Here is a 25,598-nt window from a genome sequence, read left to right on the forward strand (position 1 = left end):
GGGAAATATGAGTCAAACTACCAGCTTTCTTTCCAGGGTTCCTGATCTACACTAGGCATAAACCTTTGGTCAGAGATTTTAAAGGTAGGATTATAATGTTACAGTTTACCCCTCAAATAAAATGGTCTTATTTTAGCTTCCTTTGTCTAAATGTCAAAGATAGCATGAAGCAAGGCAAAAGTTAGTTTATAAACTGCTTTCATGATTACAGCACAAAGAGATGCTGGATCCAACACCTGACTAAATTCAAATCACCGATGCATTCATCGCAGTATTATCAGTCAGAGTGAAATGATATAATAAAATATACCAAATATACACATAGGGACTCAGCCATATGAACCACCTGCAACAGTACAGATCCCAACATTATGGCTTTATTAAACCGTGAAAAATGAACAACTGGGCATAATAACCCTGACAGAGCTTGGAAGACAATAAGCTATGATTAAAAGGTTTTAATCAACTATAATAACGACAAAGGACAAGTATGCAAACACCTAGGAGAGTATCTTACAACAATAAAATGATTTTAAAATCATTATAAACTCAACATGCATTTTCCACACGTGAAAAGCCAAAGTCAAAATGCCACTCAGATCACAGAGTTCACTCACTCTTTGTGTGAACAGGCTGATGGGCAATAATACAGTCAAAGAGTACAGAGAAGAGTACATCTGTCTGCGATAACATCTGAAGAGACCCAATGGCAATGGCTGGGTCCAAAGTATCTTGCTGGTCTTTTCCCTCAGAAACAAATCCTGGACAAATTCCAAGTTTGTTTTCAAACTCTTTTAAGTAACTTATAAAGGAGTCTACATTTAACCTGGAAGCATAGCTGGTGATATTTTGACTTTGTTTAAATACTCAAGAAATTTAAGGACCTCTCTGTCTTTTACAGCATCCAAACAAGACCAGAACAACTAAAGACTGAATTTGAAAATATGGATGTAGCAAAGTCTACAGGACATGAAGATTCTTTAAGTAGGGGTTTGTTTGGTTTTTTTTTTAAAGATGATTTCATCAAAACATAAGGGCCAACAAGAGAGTGAAGTAGTTTTAAAAGAAACTCCTTAGATGAACGGCATTCTGGGCTTCTGCAATGACAACAAACACCAAGGCCCATCACCTACCCCTTCTCCATTTCTCCTAGGGCACCTACCTTACTGTAAGTCACTACCGATAAGTTGTTTGAGTGACTGCTGGGGGAGAGATTTACAGAGTTTTGTGACAGTCCGTTTTGATCTTGTTCAATTTGGTCAGGAGCAGGAGCCCATGTGTTTTTGCTGATAGTGCCTAGCCCGGAACCCCCAGGGTCTTTTAAGTTGTTTTCATCTGGTTGCCTGTTCTTCTGCGGAGAGGCGAATGGATTAAAGTTTCCTTCTACCTTGCGATGCGGTTGTGTGTTGAACTCGGTTTCAAAGGATGACAGCTGCTGCGTTACTCCTAAAAGTCCTCCCACCTCCACACTGAGAATCACCCAGATGACATCTGAAAAATAAAGTCAATTCACATAAATGCAAAGTATTACCCACTGTGACAACCAGAGGGAATCCCAACCCTAAACTAGTCTAGAGGATGGACTGTGTCTAACAAGCACCAAAGAGGCAATGCTACCTTTTAAAGAACTGCTGCTGTGGCATTTCTACACAAATTTTTTTCTTTTTTTAAATTCTAAATTGAACTTTTATGGGCCCTGTGTATTAAAATGGTCATTTAGACAAGACTATAAAAGGTATAATTCCCAGAATGACTAGACAGTTGTGGCTTTATGTCATCACTATAAGTTCATTCAAAGAGAGAGAGGCATGACTCTTAAATAAAGAAGAAAAAATATAATAAATCTTGACAGAGATACAATTTATTCTTTTTCTAATATTTCTTAACTCCACTGAAAAACAGAAAATTCCTGTCAATGGTTTTGATTTAATTTTAAACACTTCCAATTTATATAAGGAGACAAATTCTGAGTAAATATAAATCATTAATACATAAAAAGTTACTAAAATTCCCTAATAAGCAAAGAAATACAAATCAAAGATTCATTTCATACTCATTAAGAATGGCAAAAATCAGAAAAAAATGTTTCAACCCATAGTAACAGAACTGTGGGAAACAAATACTTGAATATACTGTTCATGGATTTCAAACTTTCTTGATGATTGGGGGAAGGGAGGGAGGGAGAAGTTATTATTTTTTTACATCAGTCAGTTCCTAATATCCCATATCACCATTACAATCTACCCATGTAACAGCAACAATAAAGTTGAAAATCAATTTCACAACTACCATCTCTGACCACATATATAACATTATGGACCCAAATTTACAAGATAAAGGAAGTGTGCTTCATTATCTTATTTTCTGAGACTATCACCAATCATCTAAGACAATATCAAACTCAAAAAGGAACAGATCCTTGCCAGCTACATTCTGGCTTAGAAAACCATAAATTAACATTATGTTCTATTGTATTTCTATTTTGTCAAACATTTCTAAATCACATCTGGTTCCCCACTCTGCTTGAGTTTGCCATCTCTGATCTAAAATGTCTTTGCGAGATTGTAATTTAGTACATTTTGGAGATTGATAAGGCAAATGAGTCACAAAACTGATCATATCTTTTGACTCAATGATTCCAATGCTATCTGTATGTCCAAAATAATCATAAAAGTGGAAAGAAGAGCTATCACAATATACATATCTGCTCTATTTTTAAAAACAGAAAATCAGAAACAACTTATATTTTCAATAATTGGAGAGCAGCTGAATGAATCATGGTATATGAATGCAATGGTAAATGAATGTGATAGAATGTTTTGGTACATAAAAAATAAATGTGCAGCATACAAGGAAATAGACAAAGACTCACATACTAAGTGATGCAAAGAAAAACTAGTAGCACCAAACTGCATGTACACTAAACAATGTTTTTTTAAAAGATGAAAAAAGAAAGTAAAGCCAAATGCAGAATAACTTCAAGCAGGCCTGGAATGAGAGATAGAACAGAAATTGTTTTTGCTAGTTCATTAATTCATTTAGTTTTGTGTTTAATGTTAGGGTTTTCTCCAAGGTTTTACTCATTTAATAAGCTTATTTTTTTGTTAACGATTATTTTATAATTTTAAAATTAAGATCTATAATTTAATACCAATTGTGCCTCAAATAAATGAAAACCCCAACTACTTGGCTACACTGAAGATGACAGTTTAAGGCATACTACACCTTAAATTTCCTAATTTAGTTCCTAATTTCCTAGACTAAATTAGGTACAAAGTAAAAAGGAAGGTAGCAGATTTCTTTTAAATTTAACAGCCAGTCTCAGAGAATAGTTGTATTCGTATTTTCAAAAGACTTCCATTTTACAAAGCAAAAAAAAAAAAAAATATTCCAGCCACTCATGTAATTACTGAAGAACTAGCACAGGGTCCAATTTAAAACTGGTTAAGAATGATAGACTAGCAAAGAATGAGAAACAAGGTAAAAAAATTCTAACCTAATTTCAGTTAAAAACCAAACAGATACTTAGCAAATATGGTTTTATGAACTCATTCAGCATGGGATCCATTCCCTAGTCAAAAGAAAGTGTTGTTCTGAGCTGTCTTGGGAATATCTTATCTTCGTGGCAACATATAAACGACTCTCAAATTCCAAGACTAATCAAACAGCTGCAAGTCCAAATCCTAATGTAGATGTGAATATAGTGCCATCTACTGTTAACTTATGACAGAGTCCTAATTAGCCAAAGAATATAATGTCCTCCATTACTATACTATGACAAAGAAAAAGCTGGGCGTATGTGTGAAGGGAGAGCAGAAGGCTGCCTTCAATCTAAACAGGGCCAAGTTTCAAGGTTTACACAAACAAACAGCATAGGATTCCAGTATGGCAAGAGAACAAACACATAGTGCATAGCTTAATTTAGGAACTTAAGAAAGTATCAGGAGTAGAACAAGAATGTAAATCAATCAAATTTAAGTTAATCATATAAACTACAGTTTTTATTGACTGCGGAATTAAAAAAATAATCAAGGGTCCAGCCTAAATTTAATACCCTCCTATACTAACTGCCACCACACAATTCAATTTAATTTACTACACATTACACCCAATAATGCCTTGCCCCAGTCAAGCACTCTTCACCTGGGGTTCATGAACAAATCAAATCTGTGGAGCCCAAGAACTCTGTAAAAAAAGACATCTTTATTTTTACCAATTTCTAACTGAAATTTAGCAATTTCCTCCACTTAAGTTTTTTTAAAAAGCAATGTTCTGAAAAGGGGACTACTTAGGTCTTAGCAAAACATCAATGGCACACGATGGCACATCTCGGTTCTAAGTGCTGGGGATACAAAAAGAAAAAATACTGGTACTAAAATCTATTCTCTAAGGTCACATAACTAGAAGGTTGGCATCTCAGTTGAGTTTTGAAAGAAAAGAAGGAATTCAACAGGTGGAGGTGTGGTAAGATGTGTCAGCTCCAGGCACAAAGAAGAGTTTGTGAGATGAACTCATCTGAGAAATGAAGGTAACTCAAAGTTAGTTTCCTAATCTTCAACCCTAACTCCCCTTCTTCCTCTCCACAATCCTTTTTCACCCAATAGTTTTCTATGATTTTCCTGATCAATAATCTGACAATGACTAAAATAATATAAATGAAAAAAATGTTTTTTTTAAAAAAAGACATTACTAAAATTTAGTCAAATGCAATATAACTGTAATCTCCAATCTTGGGTCTCCACCCCGCAAAGAGATGGAGGGACAAGGACTATGAGTTCATCAGACTATTTCATGTATGGTCACTATGTTCATTGGTTTTGCTGTTAACCATTTTTCTTTGTTACAAGAGAAGGCTTATGAGAAAAGGAAGAGAAGAAATAGGTCTAGATAATGACTATGAAGTAAAAACAAAAACAAAATAAAATCTTAATGAAAGGATCATGTGCCCAGAGAATAGTTAAATACAGCTACTTTTTACAAACTTCTCCAGCCCCAAATCCTTTTTTTCTAAGTGAATTATGTACCAGATATAAGAGTACTTACAGTTGAACCCATAAGAAAATAGAATCTTTAAGCAACGTAAAACCTCATGAATTAACTGGAGAATTTTAATAAACAGAGTTCCACTTCAGTAGGCCTACCCCATATCAAGCTTTACCCCCCTCCCAACTGACTGCATGTGCACTGAAGGGAGCACTAGCAAACTGGAAGGCTCTTTCTGAAACACCCTCACTCATGAACCTGAAAAGATGTGACAATCTCTCAAAGGAAAATATAGGGTAAATAGAAGACTCAGGACTTGCCCCTCAGATATATGGACTAGATAATAGTGTGAGGTCAGAGGCAAAAGGGACTAAAAACCCTGTTCTTTCTCCTCCCTTTTCCCAAAATGACTAGAGTCTAGCTAATCCCCAAGGATGAACAACCAAATGGAAGCCTCAGTAGAAGGGATGGAGCCTTAGAAGGAAAGAGAGGAGATAAAGTGTGAAGAAGAGTCAGTGAAGGGAGATATAGTACAAAAAGTTCAAAGACTAAAAGACCAAGGGGGTAGAGGAAGGGGAGGAAGTCAAAGCCATAAGGAGACAAACCAAAAGGCATAAAGACGGAAGGGAAAATAAATAAAACTTGAAAAAGAAAATAAATCACTTTGAACAAGTATTAAAATATGTAAGAATATTAACTATAACAAATTAATAATTAGATAAGACAAATTAAAACAACTTTGAGCAACTATGCCCCAAAAGTTACTAAACTGGACATACCCTTGACCAATACTCATACCTAGCAATACTAGATCTACAAACCAGAGAGGAGAGAAAAAGGACCCATATGGACAAAAATATTGAAAGCAGATTTTTTTTGGTGATGAAGAATTGGAAACTAAGAGAGTATCCATCATTCAGAGAATGGATGAACAAATTATGGTACTAAACATAATGGAATCCTATTGTTCTCTAAGAAGTGACAAATAAGAGTTTCAGAGAAATCTGGGAAAGCCTAAATGAACTGATGCAGACTAAAAAGTGAGGAGCCAGGAAAATAATTTATGCAAGAACAACACAGTAAAAACGAATAGTTTGGAAAGACTTAAGAACTCTCATTAATGCAATAACCAACCATGGTTCCAAAGTGCCTCCTGTAAGATGGGGATGGGCTCAAGAAGAAGAAGGAGACACACATTTTTGGATATGGCCAATGTGAGAATCTGTTTCATTTGACTACTCATATTTGTTAAAAAGAACTTTGTGTTTCTTTGGGGGGAAGGGAGATGAAAAATGGAACAGAGAAAATGTTTGTTAATTTAAAAAATAAAATTTAATTTAAAAAAATCAGAGAGTATCAATAGTAAAAGGCAAACAAGCTCAATATGCAACTTTTACTATAATAAATGGAGAGATGTGGATGAGAAAAATTTGAATAATTACTAGGGGGCAAAAGAAATGGGAAGATTATTTGACTTGCAAATACTTCAAACAACATAAGCGTGAAAAAAGCTAGTACAATTATCAAAATAAAATTATATAATGAAATAAATTCTCATGATTATTCGTTTTTTTCTTCCAAAAACAGAATGCTCAATGGGGTAAAAAAAAGGGGAGGGGGAACGATTAAGGGATTAACAAAAATCTAAGGAACTAAAGATTTAAGAGGAACTTAATCAGTAGAAGCAAAAATAGAAGAGTTGAATTAATGACCACTAAAGCACCAACATCTTTTGTATGAGGGAATAACAGTTTCTTCTGCAACTGGGTGAATATGAAATGTTTTGCATGACTTCACATGCATAATTGATATTACAGTATTTGCCTTTTAAAGGAGCAGGACAAAGGGAGAAAATCTGGAACTCAAAAAAAATTTAAGTACATGTAAAAAAATATTTAATGTGTGGTTGGGAAAAATGTAACAAAATAAATTAAAAAATATTTTTAAAAGGTTGTAGAGATCTAGAATGATGAGGACTGAGAAGAGATCTAACAGGTTTGGCAATTAAGAAATCAATGGTAACTTTATACAGAGCATCTTCAGTTAAAGGATATCAGATGCCAAACTTAGATTGTTTTTTTTTTTTTAATTTTTATGCCATTACAAAAAACAAATAGCAGAATTCAAGTCCTGTTTCTCTAAAGGATAAACAAGCAATTTAGGTTATCACGTATCCGAAATTCTACTGGCTTTATCATCAAAATAATATGTACATAATTATATAAAACTTTATTAAATACTACAATGGTATGACGATCAGATTTGTCAAAATATTATGAAGTCATCCAACTTATACTCACAAGACTGACCCTTTTTACCAAGAACATGGCTTTGGGTTAAGACTGATTTCCAAGAATTCCCTATATAAAAATAAAGTCATCTTGTAATACTCTGAAGAAATGGGTCCAGAGGAGGTAGCCTAATATGGTGAAAAGCACAGAATTATTTTAACAAGATGATTAAGTTTCAATTTCCCAGCTCTGCTATTTACTGTGTACTTTGGCCTTTTCCTCATCTGTCACATGAAGGGTTGAGATTAGACCAGAGATTCATAATGAGAGGTCCATGCCCTTTTTAAAAAAAAAAAAATTTGATAACTATTTCAATATAATTGTTTTCTTTGTAATCCTAGGCTTCAGACTGTCCATGACACAAAAAAGCTAAATACCCTCCAGATTAGATCATCTTCAAGGTCTCTTCCAGATCTAAACTTTGTGATCCAATAACTAGTATCATTTAATAAAGAAAGGGAGGGGGGGGAGAAATCTCAAAAATCAGTGTTGCTAAAGAAATGGAAATTGAGGGAATGCCCATCAACTAGAGCATGGCTGAACAAGTTGAGGTATATGAATATAATGAGATACTACTGTGCTATAAGAAATGATGACCAGGTGGATTTCAGAAAAACCTGGAAAGATTTACATGAATTGATGCTGAGTGAAATGATCAGAACCAGGAGAACATTGTACACAGTAACAGCAACACTGTGTGATGACCAACTATGACTTAGCTCTTCTCAGTACTGCAATGATCCAAGACAATTCCAAAAGACACATGACGGAAAATGCTACCTACATCCAGAGAAAGAACTATGGAGTTCTGAATGCAGACCAAAGAATACTATTTTCATTTTAGGGGGTGTTTTCTCCTTCATGGTTTTTTCCCTTGTGTCCTATTTCTTCTTTCACAACACGACTAATGTGGAAATGTGTTTAACATGACTGTCCATGTATAAACTATTACTTGGCCATCTCGGAAGAGGGAGAAATATTTGGAACTTAAAATCTTAAAAAAAATGAATATTGAAAACTATCTTTGCACATAATTTGAAAAAATGAAATTCCATTAAAAAAACAGAATTAGTGCTGCAAGAAGACAGGTCTAAGAAGACAACTAAATATACTATTGATAATGCTCCAACCAGCTCAACAGCAAAAACGTCTACCTACCCACACGCACACACACACACACACACACACGTATCCCAAAGACTGCAGATGTCATCCTTGTCCCATCTCCAATCCACAGTGACTTATCTTCTCTATTCAGAGCTGTGGAGAAAGAAAACTTTAGGGACACAAAGAAGATACGACAAATTTAGTCCCAGCTTCAAGACTCTGGCTCCTCTGGCTCACTGTAGTTTAAAAAAAAAAAAAAAAAAAGGAATTCACCTGTTCTACCTTAAAGAGAAGGCCTAGAAACTTTGAGCCCAGAGCCAGCTCTTCTCTGTCCAAGAAAACCTTCCAGGGAATTCATTTATTCAACAGATGTTTATTAAGCACCTATCTATTGAAATACTATTCCAGATACAAGTTTGACAAATATGGAAGAAAAAACAAAGAGTTGGAAGGAACTTTAAGGATTATCCAACACAAGTTTTATCTTAATAAGTGTTTTTTAATCATCTTCATGTGCAAGGTACTGTGGTAGGCACTGAAAATAAAGACAAAAATAAAACAATCTTCTCAAGAAATTTACAGTCCACTGGGGCAAATAGGTATAAACAAACATGTAAAAAAACACAAGGTAATCTGGAGTAGGAAGTATATATTTCAGCCACAGGAGACGGTCTGTGCAAATGCATGGAGACAAGGTGGGATATAATATGTGAGAAACAGAAGAAATCTGAATTCCTTGGACCACAAAACACATGAAGGAAAAATAATATATAATGAGCCTGGAAAGGTAGGGTGGAAGAAGATTGTGAAAGGTTTTTAATTGGGGCAGGGGGAGGGCAAGGGAAGAAGGGTAAGAAGATAGAAATCTGTATCTGGAGATAACAGGGAAGTTATATGGTTATTATACTTGGCAGCTATGTGGAAGATATCTTAAACAACATCCTTAACAAGGAGTCATTCAGACTTGAAATTCTGAGTTGTAGAGAACAGATTATTACTAGAGGAAGCCCATGTCACTTTTGAATAGCTCTAATTCTTAGCAAGTAATACTTATCGACTTTGCTTATATTGAATTTAAACCTGCCTTGATAAGACTTTAGTTCAGACTTCTGGGGACAAGCAAAACATGTCTATCCCTATTCCAATATACAATTCTCTAAATACTTGAAGGCAACTATAATATTACACTTAAGTCTTCCCTTCTCTAGGCTAAAAATTCCTAGTTCCTTCAATAAATAAGACATAATAAGACTTGGTTTCCAGTCCCCCTCACCACAGTGGCTGCTTTCCTCTGTTCATGCTGCTGTTATAAATGTCCAAAAATAATACTCTGAATGTGACTCAAACCAGGGCAAGGTACAGCAGGACTATCACCTTCTGACTACAGTTCTCAATGCAGCCTAAATACTGAATTAGGTTTTACGAGGTAATGTCATTACTCTCATATTGAAACTGCTGCCCACTAAAATCCCTAGTTCTTTTCCACATGAACTCGTCGATTTTTTTGAATCCCAAATGATTTCATCTCTATTACAGTTCATCTAATTGGAGTGGGCCTATAATTCTAGCCAATAGAAAGACCTCTCTGGGTCCTAGTTTTATTGCTCAATACGCTAGTTATTTCTCCCAGGCTCATTTCATCTATAAACTGTTAAGCTTGCCTCCTTCCTTTCAAGGTATTGTTAAAAATATTACATTAGCATAGGGCTAAGGTCAGATCTCTGGGGCACTCAACTAGAGACTTATCTCCACTCTGAATTGATATAAACCCATTAATGGCAACTAAAATAGTTCTGAATATTCCAAAATACTATATGCTAATACACATCTTTCCATATTTACATATTTACAAGGAAAGCATGAGAGACTATCAAAATGTTTTAGTGACATCTAGATAAACTACTGAATTCCCACGATCTATCAGTCAAGTGCTCTTGTCCAAAAAAAAAAAAAAAAAGAGACAAAGTTAGTTTAGCATGACTTGTTCTCAACAAGACCATTCTAGCATTTAGCAATCATTTCTTTCTTAAAGGTTCATTCACTAAATACTGCTTTAATAATACATTCTACAACTTTACCTACAACCTGAGTCAACATCATTGGCCTACATTAAGCAGATTCCATTGTTTTATATTTTTCTCCCCAATATGAATTTTGAGTTGACCTTTACTAACAAGAACAAATATCCTAATATATGAACAAGAGAATAAGAAAAGATAAGAGAAATGACCACGTAGGATGAAACAAACCAAAAGACTGAATGATACGGCATACAATCAAGGGCTAGACTTGGAGCTAATAAAACTTGCATCTGAATCCCTTTTCTGACACTCACTGTGTATCCTTCAGATGTTTGTTATCCTCTCAGCATCAGTTTTTTCTTAAGTAAAATGAATAGAATATCTGTAGTATCTACTTCAAAAGGTTGTTTTAAGGTTCAAATGAGAACTTTGCAAGCATGCTGGTACAATGCTTTGTAAACTTTCAAGTATAATATAAATGTCAGTTATTAGGATTCTATTATTTAATGGTCTTTAATAGCACCCCCCAAAGATGTGAACATAGTAGCATTCATAGTTGCTTTCTTTTCTTTTAGGAATTCATACAACACAATACGCATAATATGCAATGTACAATATATGTAACGTGTATTGTATATGTATATTACATGTGTATATGTAACACACATGTGCATATTATATGATGCATAATGCATAACAGGGATTTATGTGTCTATGTACGTATATGCATATATATACATACAAATATAAAAATGAATTTGCTACTTTTACTGCTATTGTCTACCTACGTGATTACAGTCAATATTATTATTCTGGTTCTCTTTTCTTCTTCTGCATCACTTCATATGAGTATTCCCAAATTTCTCTGAATTCTTAGTATTATTTATTGTGTAAAAATTTAACTTCATTATATTGATATACCATAATTTGCTTGAACACTGTCCAATAAGACACCCAGCTTCAAGAGTTAGGCTGTTACAAATGTATGGATAAGAAACTTTTCTCTTTTTTTTTTCTGGTTTTTGCAGGAGATAGTTTTTTTTCTTCTATTAGTAGCCTCCGTGAAACATATTCTCATAACAGAACCACAAGGTTGAGGGGGTATGTACTTTTAGTAAATTATTCCGTCATTCCACATGGTCCAACTTTGCCAAGTTTAATCTATTCCAGTACTGACCAATTAGAAGGCCATCACTATTCTCAGTCAATCCTTAGAAAGTAAATCTTCAGTACAAATTTTTTTCCACAGTGCTTTGAGAATGCATAAAGGGAAAAAAAATAAACCACAAAAGCATATGGTAGAGTTAACATGGCAGAGTATAGGTGGCATCTCAGCTAAAGTCAACAATTTAGTCAAAACAACTTTAAAATAATGCCTCAAATCAAATTTTGGAGGACCAGGGCCAAGAAAACATCAGTGAGACATTCTTCCAGCCTAAGACAATTTAATAAGTAAGTGGGAAAGGTCTGTAAAATAACATTGGAAGCTGATTGAGGTCAGAGCAGGGCAGCAGCCTAGCACTGGGCCTTAGGAGCAATGGTGGCAGCAAGAGCTGTAGTAACTTTGGGGGAACTCCCAGACCACTGATGGTAAGGGGATAAGACAAATGGTCAGAGAGAAATTACTTTGTTGGCACAGGGTATAGCTGGCAACTCTATTGTTCATACAAAGTTCTGGGTCCCAGTTCCAGAGGAGAGGGGAACATTTGTGGTCAGTCTCAGGAGAACAGAGGCCCTTATCACATTTCCAAATTATAGGAGAGACCTAGTGCTTGTGGCTGCAGAGAAGCTAAATCCAATTAAAGAAAAGTTCATCAGAGATCAACAAAATCTTCCTATGCAAACTCCAAGCTTAAAGGAGAGAGTCATTTCTTCTACTTCTCAGTCCTCAGGGAGGCGAAGTTACCCATTCAGTGTTAAAGTATCTCTGATTGCATCCTGCGACGTCTCCAGTCATCCTGATGAATATCTGGTCACTGGATCCAGATGGCTCAGGAGGAGAAAGTGAGGCTGGTGACCTTGCACAGCCCTCCCTCACTCAAAACAAAGTCAAGTCATGCCATCATTTCTTTGTCATTGTCTTCTTCCAAAACGAATGACTAACACAACAACAACTTTGCCAACAGTATAATGGTACTCTAGTTTTATAAGATCTGTATCCACATCGAGTTCTATTATCTTTTATTATCAGTCAGTTTGATAGAGATCAGCTGGAATTTGAGTTTGCATTTCTCTGATTATTAAAGAACACTATTTTCATGTGATGCTTTTTGTTTCTTCTTTTAAAAACTGCCCTCTCATATTCTTCAACTTCTTATCTATTAGAGAACAGATCTCTAAAGACTTGTGTAGGAATTATAAAATTTGATATTAGATTTCTATCAGAAGTATCTATTGCAAAGATTTTTCCCCAGTATTTTTCTGAACTTCACAATGATAACATTATTTTTTGTTGCATAAAAGCCTTTTCTTTTTATATAATAAAGTTAACCTCTTTTCTCTTTATGATTTTCTCTGACAGCTTAATAATTTATTCCTTCAACTAGAGCTGAATAGAAAATTTGACTTCCAAATGCAAGACTCAAGAGAAGCATAAAAAGGTAAACAGTAAAGGGAAATCATAAGGGACTTAATAATGTTAAAACTGTTTACATTCTTACATGGGAAGATGTTGTTTATAACTCATAAGACCCTTTTCATTATTAGGGTAGTTAGGAGTATATATAGACAAAGGGAACAGGTGTGAGTTGAATATGAAGGGACGATATCTAAAAACTAAAAAAGGGGTGAGAGAGAAATGTAGTGAAGAGAAACGGAGAGGTAGAATGGAGTAAATAATCTCACATAAAAGAAGCAAAAAAAGCTTTTATAGTGGAGGGGAAAAGAGGTGAGGGGAAATGAGTGAACCTTACTCTCATCAGAATTGGCTCAAGGAGGGAATAACACACATACTCAATTGGGTATAAAAATCTATCTTAACCTGCAAGAAAGTAGGAGGGGAATCAGATAAGAGAAGGGGAGGGGTGACAAAAGGAAGGGCAAATTGGGGTGGTCAGAAGTAAAAACACTTTGAAGAGGGATAGGGTGAAAGGAGAGAGACAACAGAATAAACGGGGGGTGGGGAGAACAGGATGGAAGGTAATACAATTAGCAAGAATGTGAAAAAACATTTTGAAGTTTCTTTGATAAAAGCCTCATTTCTCAAACATATAGAGAACTGAGTCAAATTTATAAAAACAAGAGCCATTCCCCAACTGATAAATGATCAAAAGATACAATCAGTTTTCAGATGAAATAATCAAAGCTATCTATAACCATAAGAAAAAATACTCTATCTATCTATTGATTGGAGAAATGCAAATTAAAACAATTCTGAGGTGCTACCCTCATATCTATTAGATTAGTTAATAGGACAGAAAAGGTAAATGACAAAAGTTAAAGGAGATGTGGGAAAAATGAGACATTAATGCACTGTCAGCGTAGTTGTGAACAGATTCAACTATTCTGTAGGGCAATTAAAGCTATGTCCAAAAGGCTATAAAACCATGCATACCTTTTGAACTAGCAATACCACTACTAGATCTGTATCCCAAAAGAGATTTTAAAAAAACAGAAAAGAAAAGGACTATATGTACAAAAAATATTTATAGCAGTCCTTTTCTGGGAGTAAAGAATTGGAAACTGAGAGTATGCCCATTAGCTGGGAAATGGCTGAACAAGTTGTGGTATGTGATTATGATGGAATAATAGTTCTGTAAGAAATAAGCAGCAGGATGCTCTCAGGAAAACCTGGAAAGACTTGCAAGAGCTGATGCAAAGTGAAATGTACTGTGTACAAAGGAACAGCAATACTGTGAGATGATCACCTGTGAATGACCTAGCTATTCTCAGCAATGCAATGATCCAAGACAACTTTGAAAAACTTAGGATGAAAAATGTCACTCACCCCCAGACAAAGAACTGATGGCGTCCGAATACAGATTAATGCATACTTTTTTTAAACTTTATTTTTCTTGAAGTTTTTTTTTTGTTCTCTTTCACAGCATGACTATTATGGATATGTTTTGCATGACTACACATATATAATCTACATTCAATTGCTTGCCTTCTCAATGAAAGGGGGAGAGGAGGGAGAAAGGGAGAGAATTTGGAACTCAAGGTTTTAAAAACAAATGTTGTAAATTGTTTTTACATGTAACTGAGGAAAAGTAAAATACTAAATAAATCCCCCACAAAAAATATTGGCTGCATTAAATAACAATTACCTACCAGGAAATAGTAAAATGTGTTAGAACAAGTTATAAGTAGTATTCAAGGACCTGTAAATTGGTCTTTAAAATATGATTATAAATATTAATCTTGTGGCAATACCCATTGTTGGTAACTTTGCTTCATACAGTTAAATAAATGAGAGAAAAAAAGACTTTATTCCTTCTCCATAGCTGTGAAAGACATAAGATACTATCTTAAAATTTTTTGATACTTTTTTGTATATAGATGTTTGACTATCCATTTGGAATTTGAAGTGTTAGGTGTGATATTTTGGTTTGTTTCCAAATTTTGCAAAACTGTTAACCAGTTTTTCCAACTAATTTACTGAATGATGACACTTTTTCTAGTGTTTTATGATCCCTGGATAAACACTAAGTTACTGTATGTATCTGGTTCTAGCTCATTATCATCAGAATTATTCCACTGATATGTTTTTCTATTTTTTTATACAGACATTTCTATTAACTATTGCTTTAAAATATAATTTGAAATCTGGTATTGTGTATATCCCTTTCTACTTTTTCTTTTACATAATCTACCCTGAAATTCTTGGCATTTTGTTCTTCTACATGTATTTTATTTTCTAATTGTATAAAAGTTTGGCATTTTTTATTAATATGGCATTTAATCTATAGATTTGAGGGGTGAGAGAGAAGGATATGAAATTTTATTATATTAGCTTAATATTGAATGAACATTAAATCAGCTTCAAATTATTTACTTCTTTTAAATCTTTATAAACTGTTTTATAGCTAACATTATTTTAAATGGTATTTGAATGCGGTTTTGTTAGTTGATTGATCCCTTTCTCCAATGCTAAATCCCAAGAGCTTTTGACCCTTAATTTTCCATCAAAAATGACATTCTGGATGGGCATTTCTTGGCCTTTGTTGCCTTAATATTCCCCAATGAAGAAACCATACCAATAAGTCAATCTTCGTGATGCTTCTTTATGAAATGTTTACCTTGCATCCCTTACCCTTTTCAAGCCAACCGTAGAAATGTTCCAGGAAGCGGAGTGCATAAAAAAGGTTTTAGCAAGATCTTCTTTTTCCTATAGAAATGTTTTTCTTGGAAATGCTGTGGGGTACTGAAAAATAATTTTTTTAAAATTTTATGTCATTTCAGAGAGGCATCAAGGTTCAGTCGAAAGCCTCTCTCGGGGTCAGGCAGGTCTGGTCACCCTTGAATACTGGTTATATATTTTAGAAGACTGAGATTTTACTGAAGAGCACTTGCCAATCTACAATGGTACAGGAAGTTTCCTCATCTACATAGGCCCAGATTAAAAAAAAAAAATCTATGTAATTCCTAGTTTACCTGGTTAGAAAATTCTGGAGTGAAATACAATTCCTACTGACTTTTTTGTAAATTATATTCACAGCTTTTCTTCTGTTTTCTTGTGATGGAGAATTTCTCAGTATCTGAGAATAAAAACATCAGTTACCAAGGAAGTTTGGGGAGTTTAATAATGTGTTTGGATGACTTAAATCTTTAAGGACATTCTTTGAATTCCATTAATGGGTAGTGTATCCCTTGACTTTATCTTCCATGTTCTAGAAAGATTTCTTGAGCAATTTCTTTAAAGATGATGGTTGGACTTTTCATTTGCATTTTTTTTCAGGCAATGTGAAGATTCCTAGATTCTCTCTCACAGTTCTGTCTTCTAGATGCAAAATCTATGCTTGTAAAGGCTTCTATCTTCCTTCAGATGTATTTTCTTTCGATCTTTTGTTACATTTTCTGCCACTTCTGAAAAAGTCTTTCAGCTTGAGTATTTTATTGCCATTCTGTTATTCAGATTTTCTACTTCTTCCTCAAAGTTGTTAATTTTATTATCGATTTGGTTTATCTCATTTTCCCTAACAGAACTCTGGTGACCAATTCCATGTCACTCTTTACTAAAGCTAGAATGCTCTCCATTACCTTTATAGTGTTCATTATCTAACTTGATGTATCTTGTATCAGGTCTAACTTCCCTTTCTTAGATCATTATTATAATTCATTTTTTTTCTTTTCTTCTGGTGACTTTTATTCAGAATCCATAGTAATTACTGTGTTGGATTTTTTTCCTGCTGCTTGCTCATTTTCCTGTTCTTTCCTTTTTCCTACAGAAAAGGTTTCTCTCTTTTAAGACTCTTTTTGGTTCACTATTGATTAGAAAGATACAAATCAAAACAACTCCAAGGTACCACATCACACCTATCAGATTGGCTAATATGACAAAACAGAAAGATGATAAATGTTGGAGAAGATGTGGGAAAGCTGGAACACTAATTCATTGTTGGTGGAGCTGTAAGCTCATCCAACCATTCTGGAGAGCAGTTTGGAACTATGCCCAAAGGGCTACAAAAATGTGCATACCCTTTGACCCAGCAATATCGCTTCTAGGACTGTATCCCAAAGAGATCACAGAAATGGGAAAGGGTCCCACATGTACAAAATTATTTATAGCAACTCTCTTTGTGGTGGTCAAGAACTGGAAATCGAAAGGATGCCCATTAATTGGGGAATGGCTGAACAAGTTGTGGTATATGAATGTAATGGACTGCTATTGTGCTATAAGAAATGAACAGGAAGGCTTCAGAGAGGTCTGGAAAGACTTACATGAACTGATGCTGAGTGAAAGGAACAGAACAGGAGAATATTGTACACAGTAACAACCACAGTGTGCAAGGAATTTTTCTGGTAGGCTTAGCCCTTCACAGCAATCCAAGAACCTAAAACATTCCCAAAGGACTCGAGGCAAAATGCCATCCACATCCGGAAAAAGAATTGGGTCCTCACTGTTGGTAGGCAAAACTATTAAATCTTCCTTATCAACTCACTATCCCACTTCAAAGTAGCTCTTTGAAACTTTTTCATCACTCTTCAAACCTCCCCCACAGCTCTCCCTCCCCCATTCTCTCTGCTGAGAACCATGCCTCATATTTTACAGAAAAAATGGAGGCCATTTGCTATGAGCTCCCTCTTCTCTATTCTTCCTATCATTCGCATACCTCTCCCACTTTCTCCTCCTTCAGTCCTGTCTCATATGATGAAGTAGCCTTACTTCTTACAAAGGTTAACTCCTCTACTTATTTATAAGATTTTATTTCATCCCATCTCCTCCAACAGATTTCCCTCTCTGCTCTTCTCACTCTTTCACTTATTTTCTGTCTCTTCCTATGTACATATTTTCTTCTGCCTACCATCATGCCACTTCTTCCATCCTGGAAAAAAACCTCATTTAATCCTTTCATCTCTACTAACCATCATCCTCTCTCTCTTCTATTCTTTGTAGCTAAACTCCTCAAAAATTTACATCTACAATAGATGTCTCCACTTTCTCTCCTCCCACTCTCTTCTTTACCCCTTACAATGTAGCTTTCTATTTATCATTTTGCTCTCTCCAAAGTTATCAATGATCTTGTTGTTGCGAGATCCAATGGCCTTTTCTTAGTCCTCTTTGATCTCTCTTCTGGCTGTGATAATGTTGATCAGCTTCTCCTTGATATTCTCTTTTCTCAATGTTTTCAGGAAACCATTCTCTTCTGGTTCTCCTCCTATATGAGGAATCATTCTTAGTCTCCTCTGATGGATCCCCTTCCAGATCATGTCCTCGAGCCCTAGGTGTCCCTCAGGGTTCTGTCCTGGGCCTCCTTTTCTTCTCCCTCTATGCTACTTCTCTTGATGATCTCATCAGCTCCCACATATTTAACCATCATTTCTATACTGATGATTATTCTCAAGTATACCTAATCCTTCCCTAATCTCTCCTGTCTCCAATTTCACATCTCCAACTGCCTTTCAGGTATCTTAAACTAGAAGTTCAGTAGGCATCTTAGATTCAACATATCTAAATCTGAACTCATTATCTTTCCCCCTAAACTCTCTCCAACTCCTACCTTCCCCATTACTGTAAAAGGAAATATCCTCAGGATGTCAACCTGGGTCATCCTGAATTTCTCACAATCTCTCACTCCCCCCATATCCAATCTGTTGCTAAGGCCTGTCAATTTCTCCTTTGTAACATCTCTCACATTTTCCCCATTTCTCTCTTCTGCCAATGCCACTACTCATATACAGGCCTTCATCCCCTCATGCCTGAACCACTGCAACAGCTTACCTGTCTCAAGTTTCTCCCCAATACATCCTCCATTCCGTCACTAAGTAATTTTCCTAAAGCACAAGTACAACCACATCACCCCCATTCAATAAACTCAATAGTCAAATAGTGACTCCCAGGATCAAATACAAAATGCTGTTATTAATCATTCAAAGCCCTGCATAACCTAACCCCACTTCCTACCTTTCCAGTCTTCCTACACCTTACTCCATAACACATATTCTTCAATCTAGTGATACTGGCCTCCTGGTAGCTTCTCAAAAAAAAAAAAAAAAAGACTCTTGGTTCTGGGCATTTTCTCTAGCTGTTCCTGCCTAGAAAGTTCTTCCTCCCTGGATTTGCTATACAGAATTAACTGCTATAAGAAGTCTGTTAAAACCAAATCAACAAAAAACTTATGAGGCTCACATTAGAGTATATATAAATCGCTACTGTACAAAGAATCATCCATCATAATGGCAATCTGATATATGGAATTTTGACTACAGTAATTTCTCAGATAGGAAAATTATAATAACTGACCCAGATAAATGTTAAATACCCCAATTCAAAAGACTGCCATTAGGGCCCAAATTGTCAATCAACAGAAATTAAAAAATTCTCTGCATAGCAGCTGGAAAATTGGGGGATGAGAGGGAGGAGAGGGTACTGTGTGTGTGTTGGAGGGTGTCCAGTGATTTTTTTTTTATAAAAAATAAAATATTTAATGTCAACATTAAAATGTTTAGATAGGGTGGGCATATGCTATGCAAGCTAAGAGTAGCAGTCAATTGAGAGCTGAAGTGACTGTAATCATGAAAATGAATTCTACATAAATTTCAGGCTTGCCTATTCCCTGGACTCAGCAGACTATCACCTACTTGGTGACTCATGTAGGCACAAATGATACTGCCTAAAGGAACCTAAAAGAGCAATGATAAAGATTAAGAAGTTGGAGGGCTTCTCATTTCTAAAACATAGAGAAGTGAGTCAAATTTATAAGAATACAAGTCATTCTCCAATTGATAAATGGTCAAAGGATATGAGTAGGCAGTTTTCAGAGGAAGAAATTAAAAGTTATCTATAATCATAGAAAAAATGCTCTAAAAGCACTATTGATTAAAGAAATGCAAATCAAAACAACTCTGAGATACCACAGTACACCTATCAGATTGGCTAACAGGAAAATGATACATGTTGGAGAGGATATGGGAGAGTTGAAATGCTAATTCATAGTTGGTGGAGCTGTGACATGATCCAACCATTCTGGAGAGCAATTTGGAACTATGCCCAAAGGGCTACAAAAATGTGCACACCCTTTGACCCAGCAATATCACTTTCCAAAGAGATCATAAAAATGAGGAAAGGACCTACGTACAAAAATATTTATAGAGCTCTCTTTGTGGTGGTCAGAAACTGGAAATCGAGGGTATGCCCATCAACTGGGGAATGACTGAACAAGCTGTGGTATATGAATGTAATGGAATACTATTGTGCTATAAGAAATGACGAACAGGAGGACTTCAGAAAAACCTGGAAAGATTTATATGAACTGATGCTGAATGAAGTGAGCAGAACCAGGAGAACATTATACATAGTAATAGCCACAGAGTACGAGGACTGTATCTGATAAACTTAGCCCTTCACAGCAATACAAGGACCTAAAATATTTCCAAAGGACTCATGATACAAAATGCCATCCACATCCAGAGAAAGAACTATGGAACTGGAATGTAGAATGAAGCAGACTATTTTCTCTTTAGTTGTATTTTGGTTTGGTTTTTTCCTGGTTTCTTCCATTCGTTTTAGTTCTTCTATGCTACATGAGTAATGTGAAAATCTGTTTAATAAGCATGTACATAGAGAACTCATATAAGATTGGATGCCATCATGGGGAGAGAGGGGGAAAAAAATTTAAAACTTATGGAAGTGATCGCTGAAAACTGAAAACAAATTAATTATAAAAATAGAAAAAAATTGGAGGCCTTACAGCACAGAGAGATGGTATTTTTTTGCTTATTGCTCTCAGGGGTAGGAGATTCAGAAAAAAACAACAGATATGAGAATTGAATAATTGTCCAAAAAAAAAAAAAAAAAGTTAAGTGCCTGAGAATGGTATTTAGAGTTCTAGAGGATGGCTTAAAATACAGGGAGAGAATGTACCTAACAAGGACTGGTAAATCTTTGAATATTCCAGATCTAGTCATAAGGGCTGGGAATGAGAAAAGAAATGAGAGGGAGAAAACTAAGTACAACCACGTAGCTATATAGTTACAATATAAAATTATCAGTAAGAGTGCCCAACAATTGATAAAATCCACCAAAGGGGCAATTAATAAAACTCATGACTTCAAAGTTTTATATACAAATGGATCAAGTATATCTAACAGGCAAGATGGAATACTGGCAAATCTTTCACGAGTCAAATCTGATCAATGAAAATAGAATATACCTCTGGAAGGTTATATTTTATTCAAAAGACACAAACAAGAGGGCATTATGGGGGCAGAGTAGCAAAGCACTATATATTAGGAAGATACACTCATGCAAGGATATAAGAACCTAAAGCAGACCTACATAACTTGACAGTAGGTAGGGGTCAAAATTAAAATGGGCTAAACTTCTTCAGGCCACAGACAGGTTTTGAGTGATTCATTTTGCAAGAGTAAAGGTAACTAGAGACAGGATGATGACAGTTGGCTGTCACAGGTCACATGACAAGCAAGAGCGAATGCGCAGTGGCAGGCCGCCTGAAATCCTTTTGTATATTATATAAACCTGATCTAAAGGAATAAGCACAACAGAAGATCAAAAGGGACAGACAGATAGATATACATCTATCAGAATACATTACATACCACCTAGACAGAGAAGGGAAAGAATACTAGAAATAGATCATAAGCCTGGAATAGAGGTATGATAAGAGTAATCAGGATGGACTTCAATTAACCAGGCATGCACAAAAGCATGCATTTCTGGCAAAAGCAAATCTTAATGATTTTATCACTCAGATGACAGAAGAAACAATTCAAATAACCGCTATGATGGATCTGACCAGCAAGGGGGAAAGGATACTAGAATGGAAATGACAGGAACTTTGAAGGTAAAAGAATCACTACCTCTTAAAGTTTGAAAGAGCAGAGGAAACCTGGGTATAATCTGAAATTCATCCTAGACTCTGGAAAAATCCATTTCAAAGGATCAGAGAGAAAATAGGACTCAAGGACTAAATTTTTTTTTTAATTTTATTTTATTATTATTATTTTTTAATGTTTTACAATCACTGCCATAAAATTAAGATTTTATCCCCCCCACACCTACTCCCCACTACTCCCCTCCCTCCCCACGACAGCATACAATTCTGTATAGGTTCTACATATACTTTCCTATTGAGTACATTTTCACTATAGTCATGCTATGTAGTCGAACTAAAATAAATGGAAGAAATCGTATAACAAATCAAAACATGATACACAAAAACACACACACACACAAACATGATCTGCTACATTCTGCGAATGACTTCCATATTTCTTTCTCTAAGTGTGGAAGGCATTTTGCCTTAGAAAACCACCATTGGGATTTTTTTTTTAATAAGTTCTTGCGTTATTACGAAATTCCAAGTCTACCAGAAAAAACTCTCGCACACTGTGGTTGTTGCTGTGCACAAAGTTCTTCTGGTTCTGCTCCTTTCACTCAGCATCAGATCATTTAAATCCTTCCAGACCTCTCTGAAGTCTTCTTGTTCATCATTTCTTATGGCACAATAGTACTCCATTACATTCATATACCATAATTTATTCAGCCATTCCCCAATTGATGGGCATCCCTTTGACTTCCAGTTTTTGGCAACTACAAAGAGTGCTGCTATAAATATTTTTGTACATGTGGGACCTTTTCCCATTTTTATGATCTCTTGGAGATACAAGGGACTAAAATTCTTTAAGGAATTCTAAAGAATGAAATTTCGAAAATACAAAGAAAAGCCACCAAGGAAGAAAAGAGAGAATTAACCAGGAACCAATATAGACACACAAGGAACTCATGGACCAATTTAGCTTTAAAAAAAAAAAAAACAGATGGAGAAGATAAAAGCAAAGAAAAGAAACAAAGAATGAAGAAAAAAGTTTAGCATAATACTGGTTGAATGCATCAAGAATGCTAAAATACAACAAGCTAAAGTTTGTGAGAAAAGCTCACGAAAACAGAAAGGTTTGATTTTTTGTAGGTTTTTGTAGGTTTCTGGGGGATTTGCTTTTTTGCTATGCTGGAAAAAAGGAAAACAAAAGAAGGAATAGAGCCAATTGATCATCAAACATCTGAGCATTTACTATATGCCAAGGCTCTATACTAAGGTCAGGGGGTGAACAAATACAAAAATGAAACCATCCCTGATCTCAAGGGGCTTCTCTTCTAATAGGGTAACAACATGTACAAATATAGGTGTATGTATAACATATACAAAAAAGTTTTGTGATGGAGTTCACTGACAGTTCAAGGAAATCAGGAAAAATCTTGTGGAGAATGTGGTACTTGAGTCAAATTGTAATGAAAACCAAGGGTTTTGAGAGGAAAAAAAAAGGAAGTGTACCCCAAGAATGACAACATGGAATGCCATAGATGAGGAACAGCAAGTAAGCCCATTCAACTAGATGAAAGTATGCAGGAACCAGGTCAGAAAGAGATTCAAATGCCAAAGAAGAATATTTATTCCTGATTCCAGAAGTAAGAGAAAGTCATCAAAGTTTACTGAAAGGTGGCAATACAGTCAAATAAAAAGTCAAAACCAGGGAAAAGATAATGAGGATATGAAGAGATCAGTGGCTGAGCAGGCACCTAGGCAGTACAGTGAATAGAGCGCTGAGCCTAGAGTCAGGAATACTTGTCTTCATGAGTTCAAATCTGGCCTCAGACACTTCCTAGCTGTGTGACCTTAGGCAAGTTCCTTAACCTTGTCTGCCTCAGTTTCCTCATTTGTAAAATACGCTGGAGAAGGAAATGGCAAACTACTTCAGTATCTTTCCCAAAGAAAACCCTAAATGAGGTCACAAAGAGTTAGACACAACTGAAAACTGGATAAAAACAGCAGCAAAGTGGTTAAGTGATGTGGAAGGAATATATACATAAGAGACATTGTGAAGGCTGAAATAACATCTAACAATTGATTGGATATGTGATGAGTGACACTAATGCTGATAACCTCGGTGACTAGAAAGATGATGGCATCCTCCAACGTAACAGGGAAGCTCAAAAGCAGGGTGGATTTGAGGGAAGTTCAATTTCAGATGCCTACAGGAATACAGTTTGAAATGTCTAACAGGTAATTTATTATTCAGGCTTGCAAATCAGGAGAGAGACCATAGCTGGATATGTAGATCTGAGACTTGTTGTATAGAGATCAAATTCTTGGAAGTTAATATGTGAGAAAAGAGAAGACTGACCAAGATGTATAAATGAGAGAAATCCACAGAGAGCATGACATGAATGATGAATGAGCAAAGGAGAATGAGAAATGTTCTCACATAAGGAGGAAAATCAGAAAAGAAAAATGTCATAAAACTTAGGACACAAGAAAGTAACAAGTAGGGGAAAGTGATCAACTCTGTCAAATGTTAGAGAGATGACAAATAGGAGGAAGGACAGCGAAGAGGCCATTAGATTTGGCAATTAGGAGATCACTGATACATGGAGAAACCAGTTGCAATTCAGTGTCTCAAGCCAGTCAGTGAATCTACTGTGAAGAGTTTAGAAAAGAGTGAAAGTTAAGGTAAGGTGCCTCAGCTTTTGTAGTGACTTAGGGAAGTGAGGCACTTATCTGAGAGCTGGGGAAGGGGATACCTTGAGAAGACTGGAGGAAAGGCGTAGTTTGGAATATTCATTATGGAGATAACACAATGGTACATAGTATACCCAATTAAGGAGGAGTAAAAGGATTGCCTTGATACAGGGAGGGCCTAGTTAATTAGGTAACACAAATTTGTAATGGGCTCAATTAGTACAATGTCCTGACTTCTTCGCACCCTGTTCAGTAGCAGATGTAGAGTTAGAGAAGCCAAGTGGTAAAAGTAATCTAGGGTTGAGGTTTGGCAAGGTATAAATAGTAATAGGACAAAGATGGAATAGAAGATTCAAGAATAGAGGACAGTACAAGGTCAAGTTAAACAGAAGCTGAATAGGTTTGGCCTAATAAAGAACTAAGTGATGGACAGATTGTTTACTGAAGTGATAACAAAAAAAATAAATTCAGGAGAAATAAAGCAAAATAGAAAGATACGAAACAGTTATCAGATAACATAATTTTAGAGATCTTGAACATGGAAGTACAAGACTTATGGGTGATAACCAGATCCCTGTGTGCAGCTGAGGAGAAGTAGAAAAGTAAGTCTTGGGAGCTGGGTAGATTGAGGAATTTGAAGGTTAGGGTATCTGAGTATCAACACGTCTGTTGAAGTCTCCTAGTATGAAGGCAGAAATTGGAACAAAAAAGGTGAGTCAGATTGAACTCACTGAAAAAGCATCAAGAATGTCCTGGAGATTGGTGGATAACAACTACCAGAAATATGATTGGGTGATACATAGTCCACTTCAAAGAAGAGAAAGTTAACTCAGTTATAGTGGTAGAGTCTAGAAGTCATGACGAGAAACAAAGAGTATTCCAGCTCTACCTCTGGGACTATTAAATTGGGGAATATGAGAGAAGGTGCAACCAACACTAGAAAGGAAGACCAGGAATGTATTATTATTTAGGGGAGCTAGAACTCAGTGGGAAGCAAAAGATGAACAGAACATGAAATAAACAGGCCTACAAGGAAGGGAATTTATTTTATTATAGTGAAT

The 25,598-nt window shown here is 35.6% G+C and overlaps 1 protein-coding gene across 8 annotated transcripts in view; it reads right to left on the reverse strand.

Moving 5' to 3' along the window:
* The window catches only part of ILRUN (inflammation and lipid regulator with UBA-like and NBR1-like domains), a 117,041-nt gene that overhangs the window by 19,888 nt on the left and 71,555 nt on the right, over positions 1-25,598 (reverse strand). For 6 of the 8 annotated variants that reach the window (XR_011974174.1, XR_011974177.1, XR_011974175.1 and 3 more), the window contains exon 4: positions 1,163-1,491. Coding sequence is in view for 5 of the 8 variants with exons in the window: in XM_072641811.1 (XP_072497912.1) it covers positions 1,163-1,491 (329 nt within the window). In the remaining 3 variants the exon portion in view is untranslated. The remainder of the gene's footprint in view (positions 1-1,162; positions 1,492-25,598) is intronic. The other 2 variants (XM_072641813.1, XM_072641812.1) reach the window with 1 other exon arrangement.

Source organism: Notamacropus eugenii, chromosome 2 (genome assembly GCF_028372415.1).
Source record: "Notamacropus eugenii isolate mMacEug1 chromosome 2, mMacEug1.pri_v2, whole genome shotgun sequence".
Lineage (NCBI taxonomy): Eukaryota > Metazoa > Chordata > Mammalia > Diprotodontia > Macropodidae > Notamacropus > Notamacropus eugenii.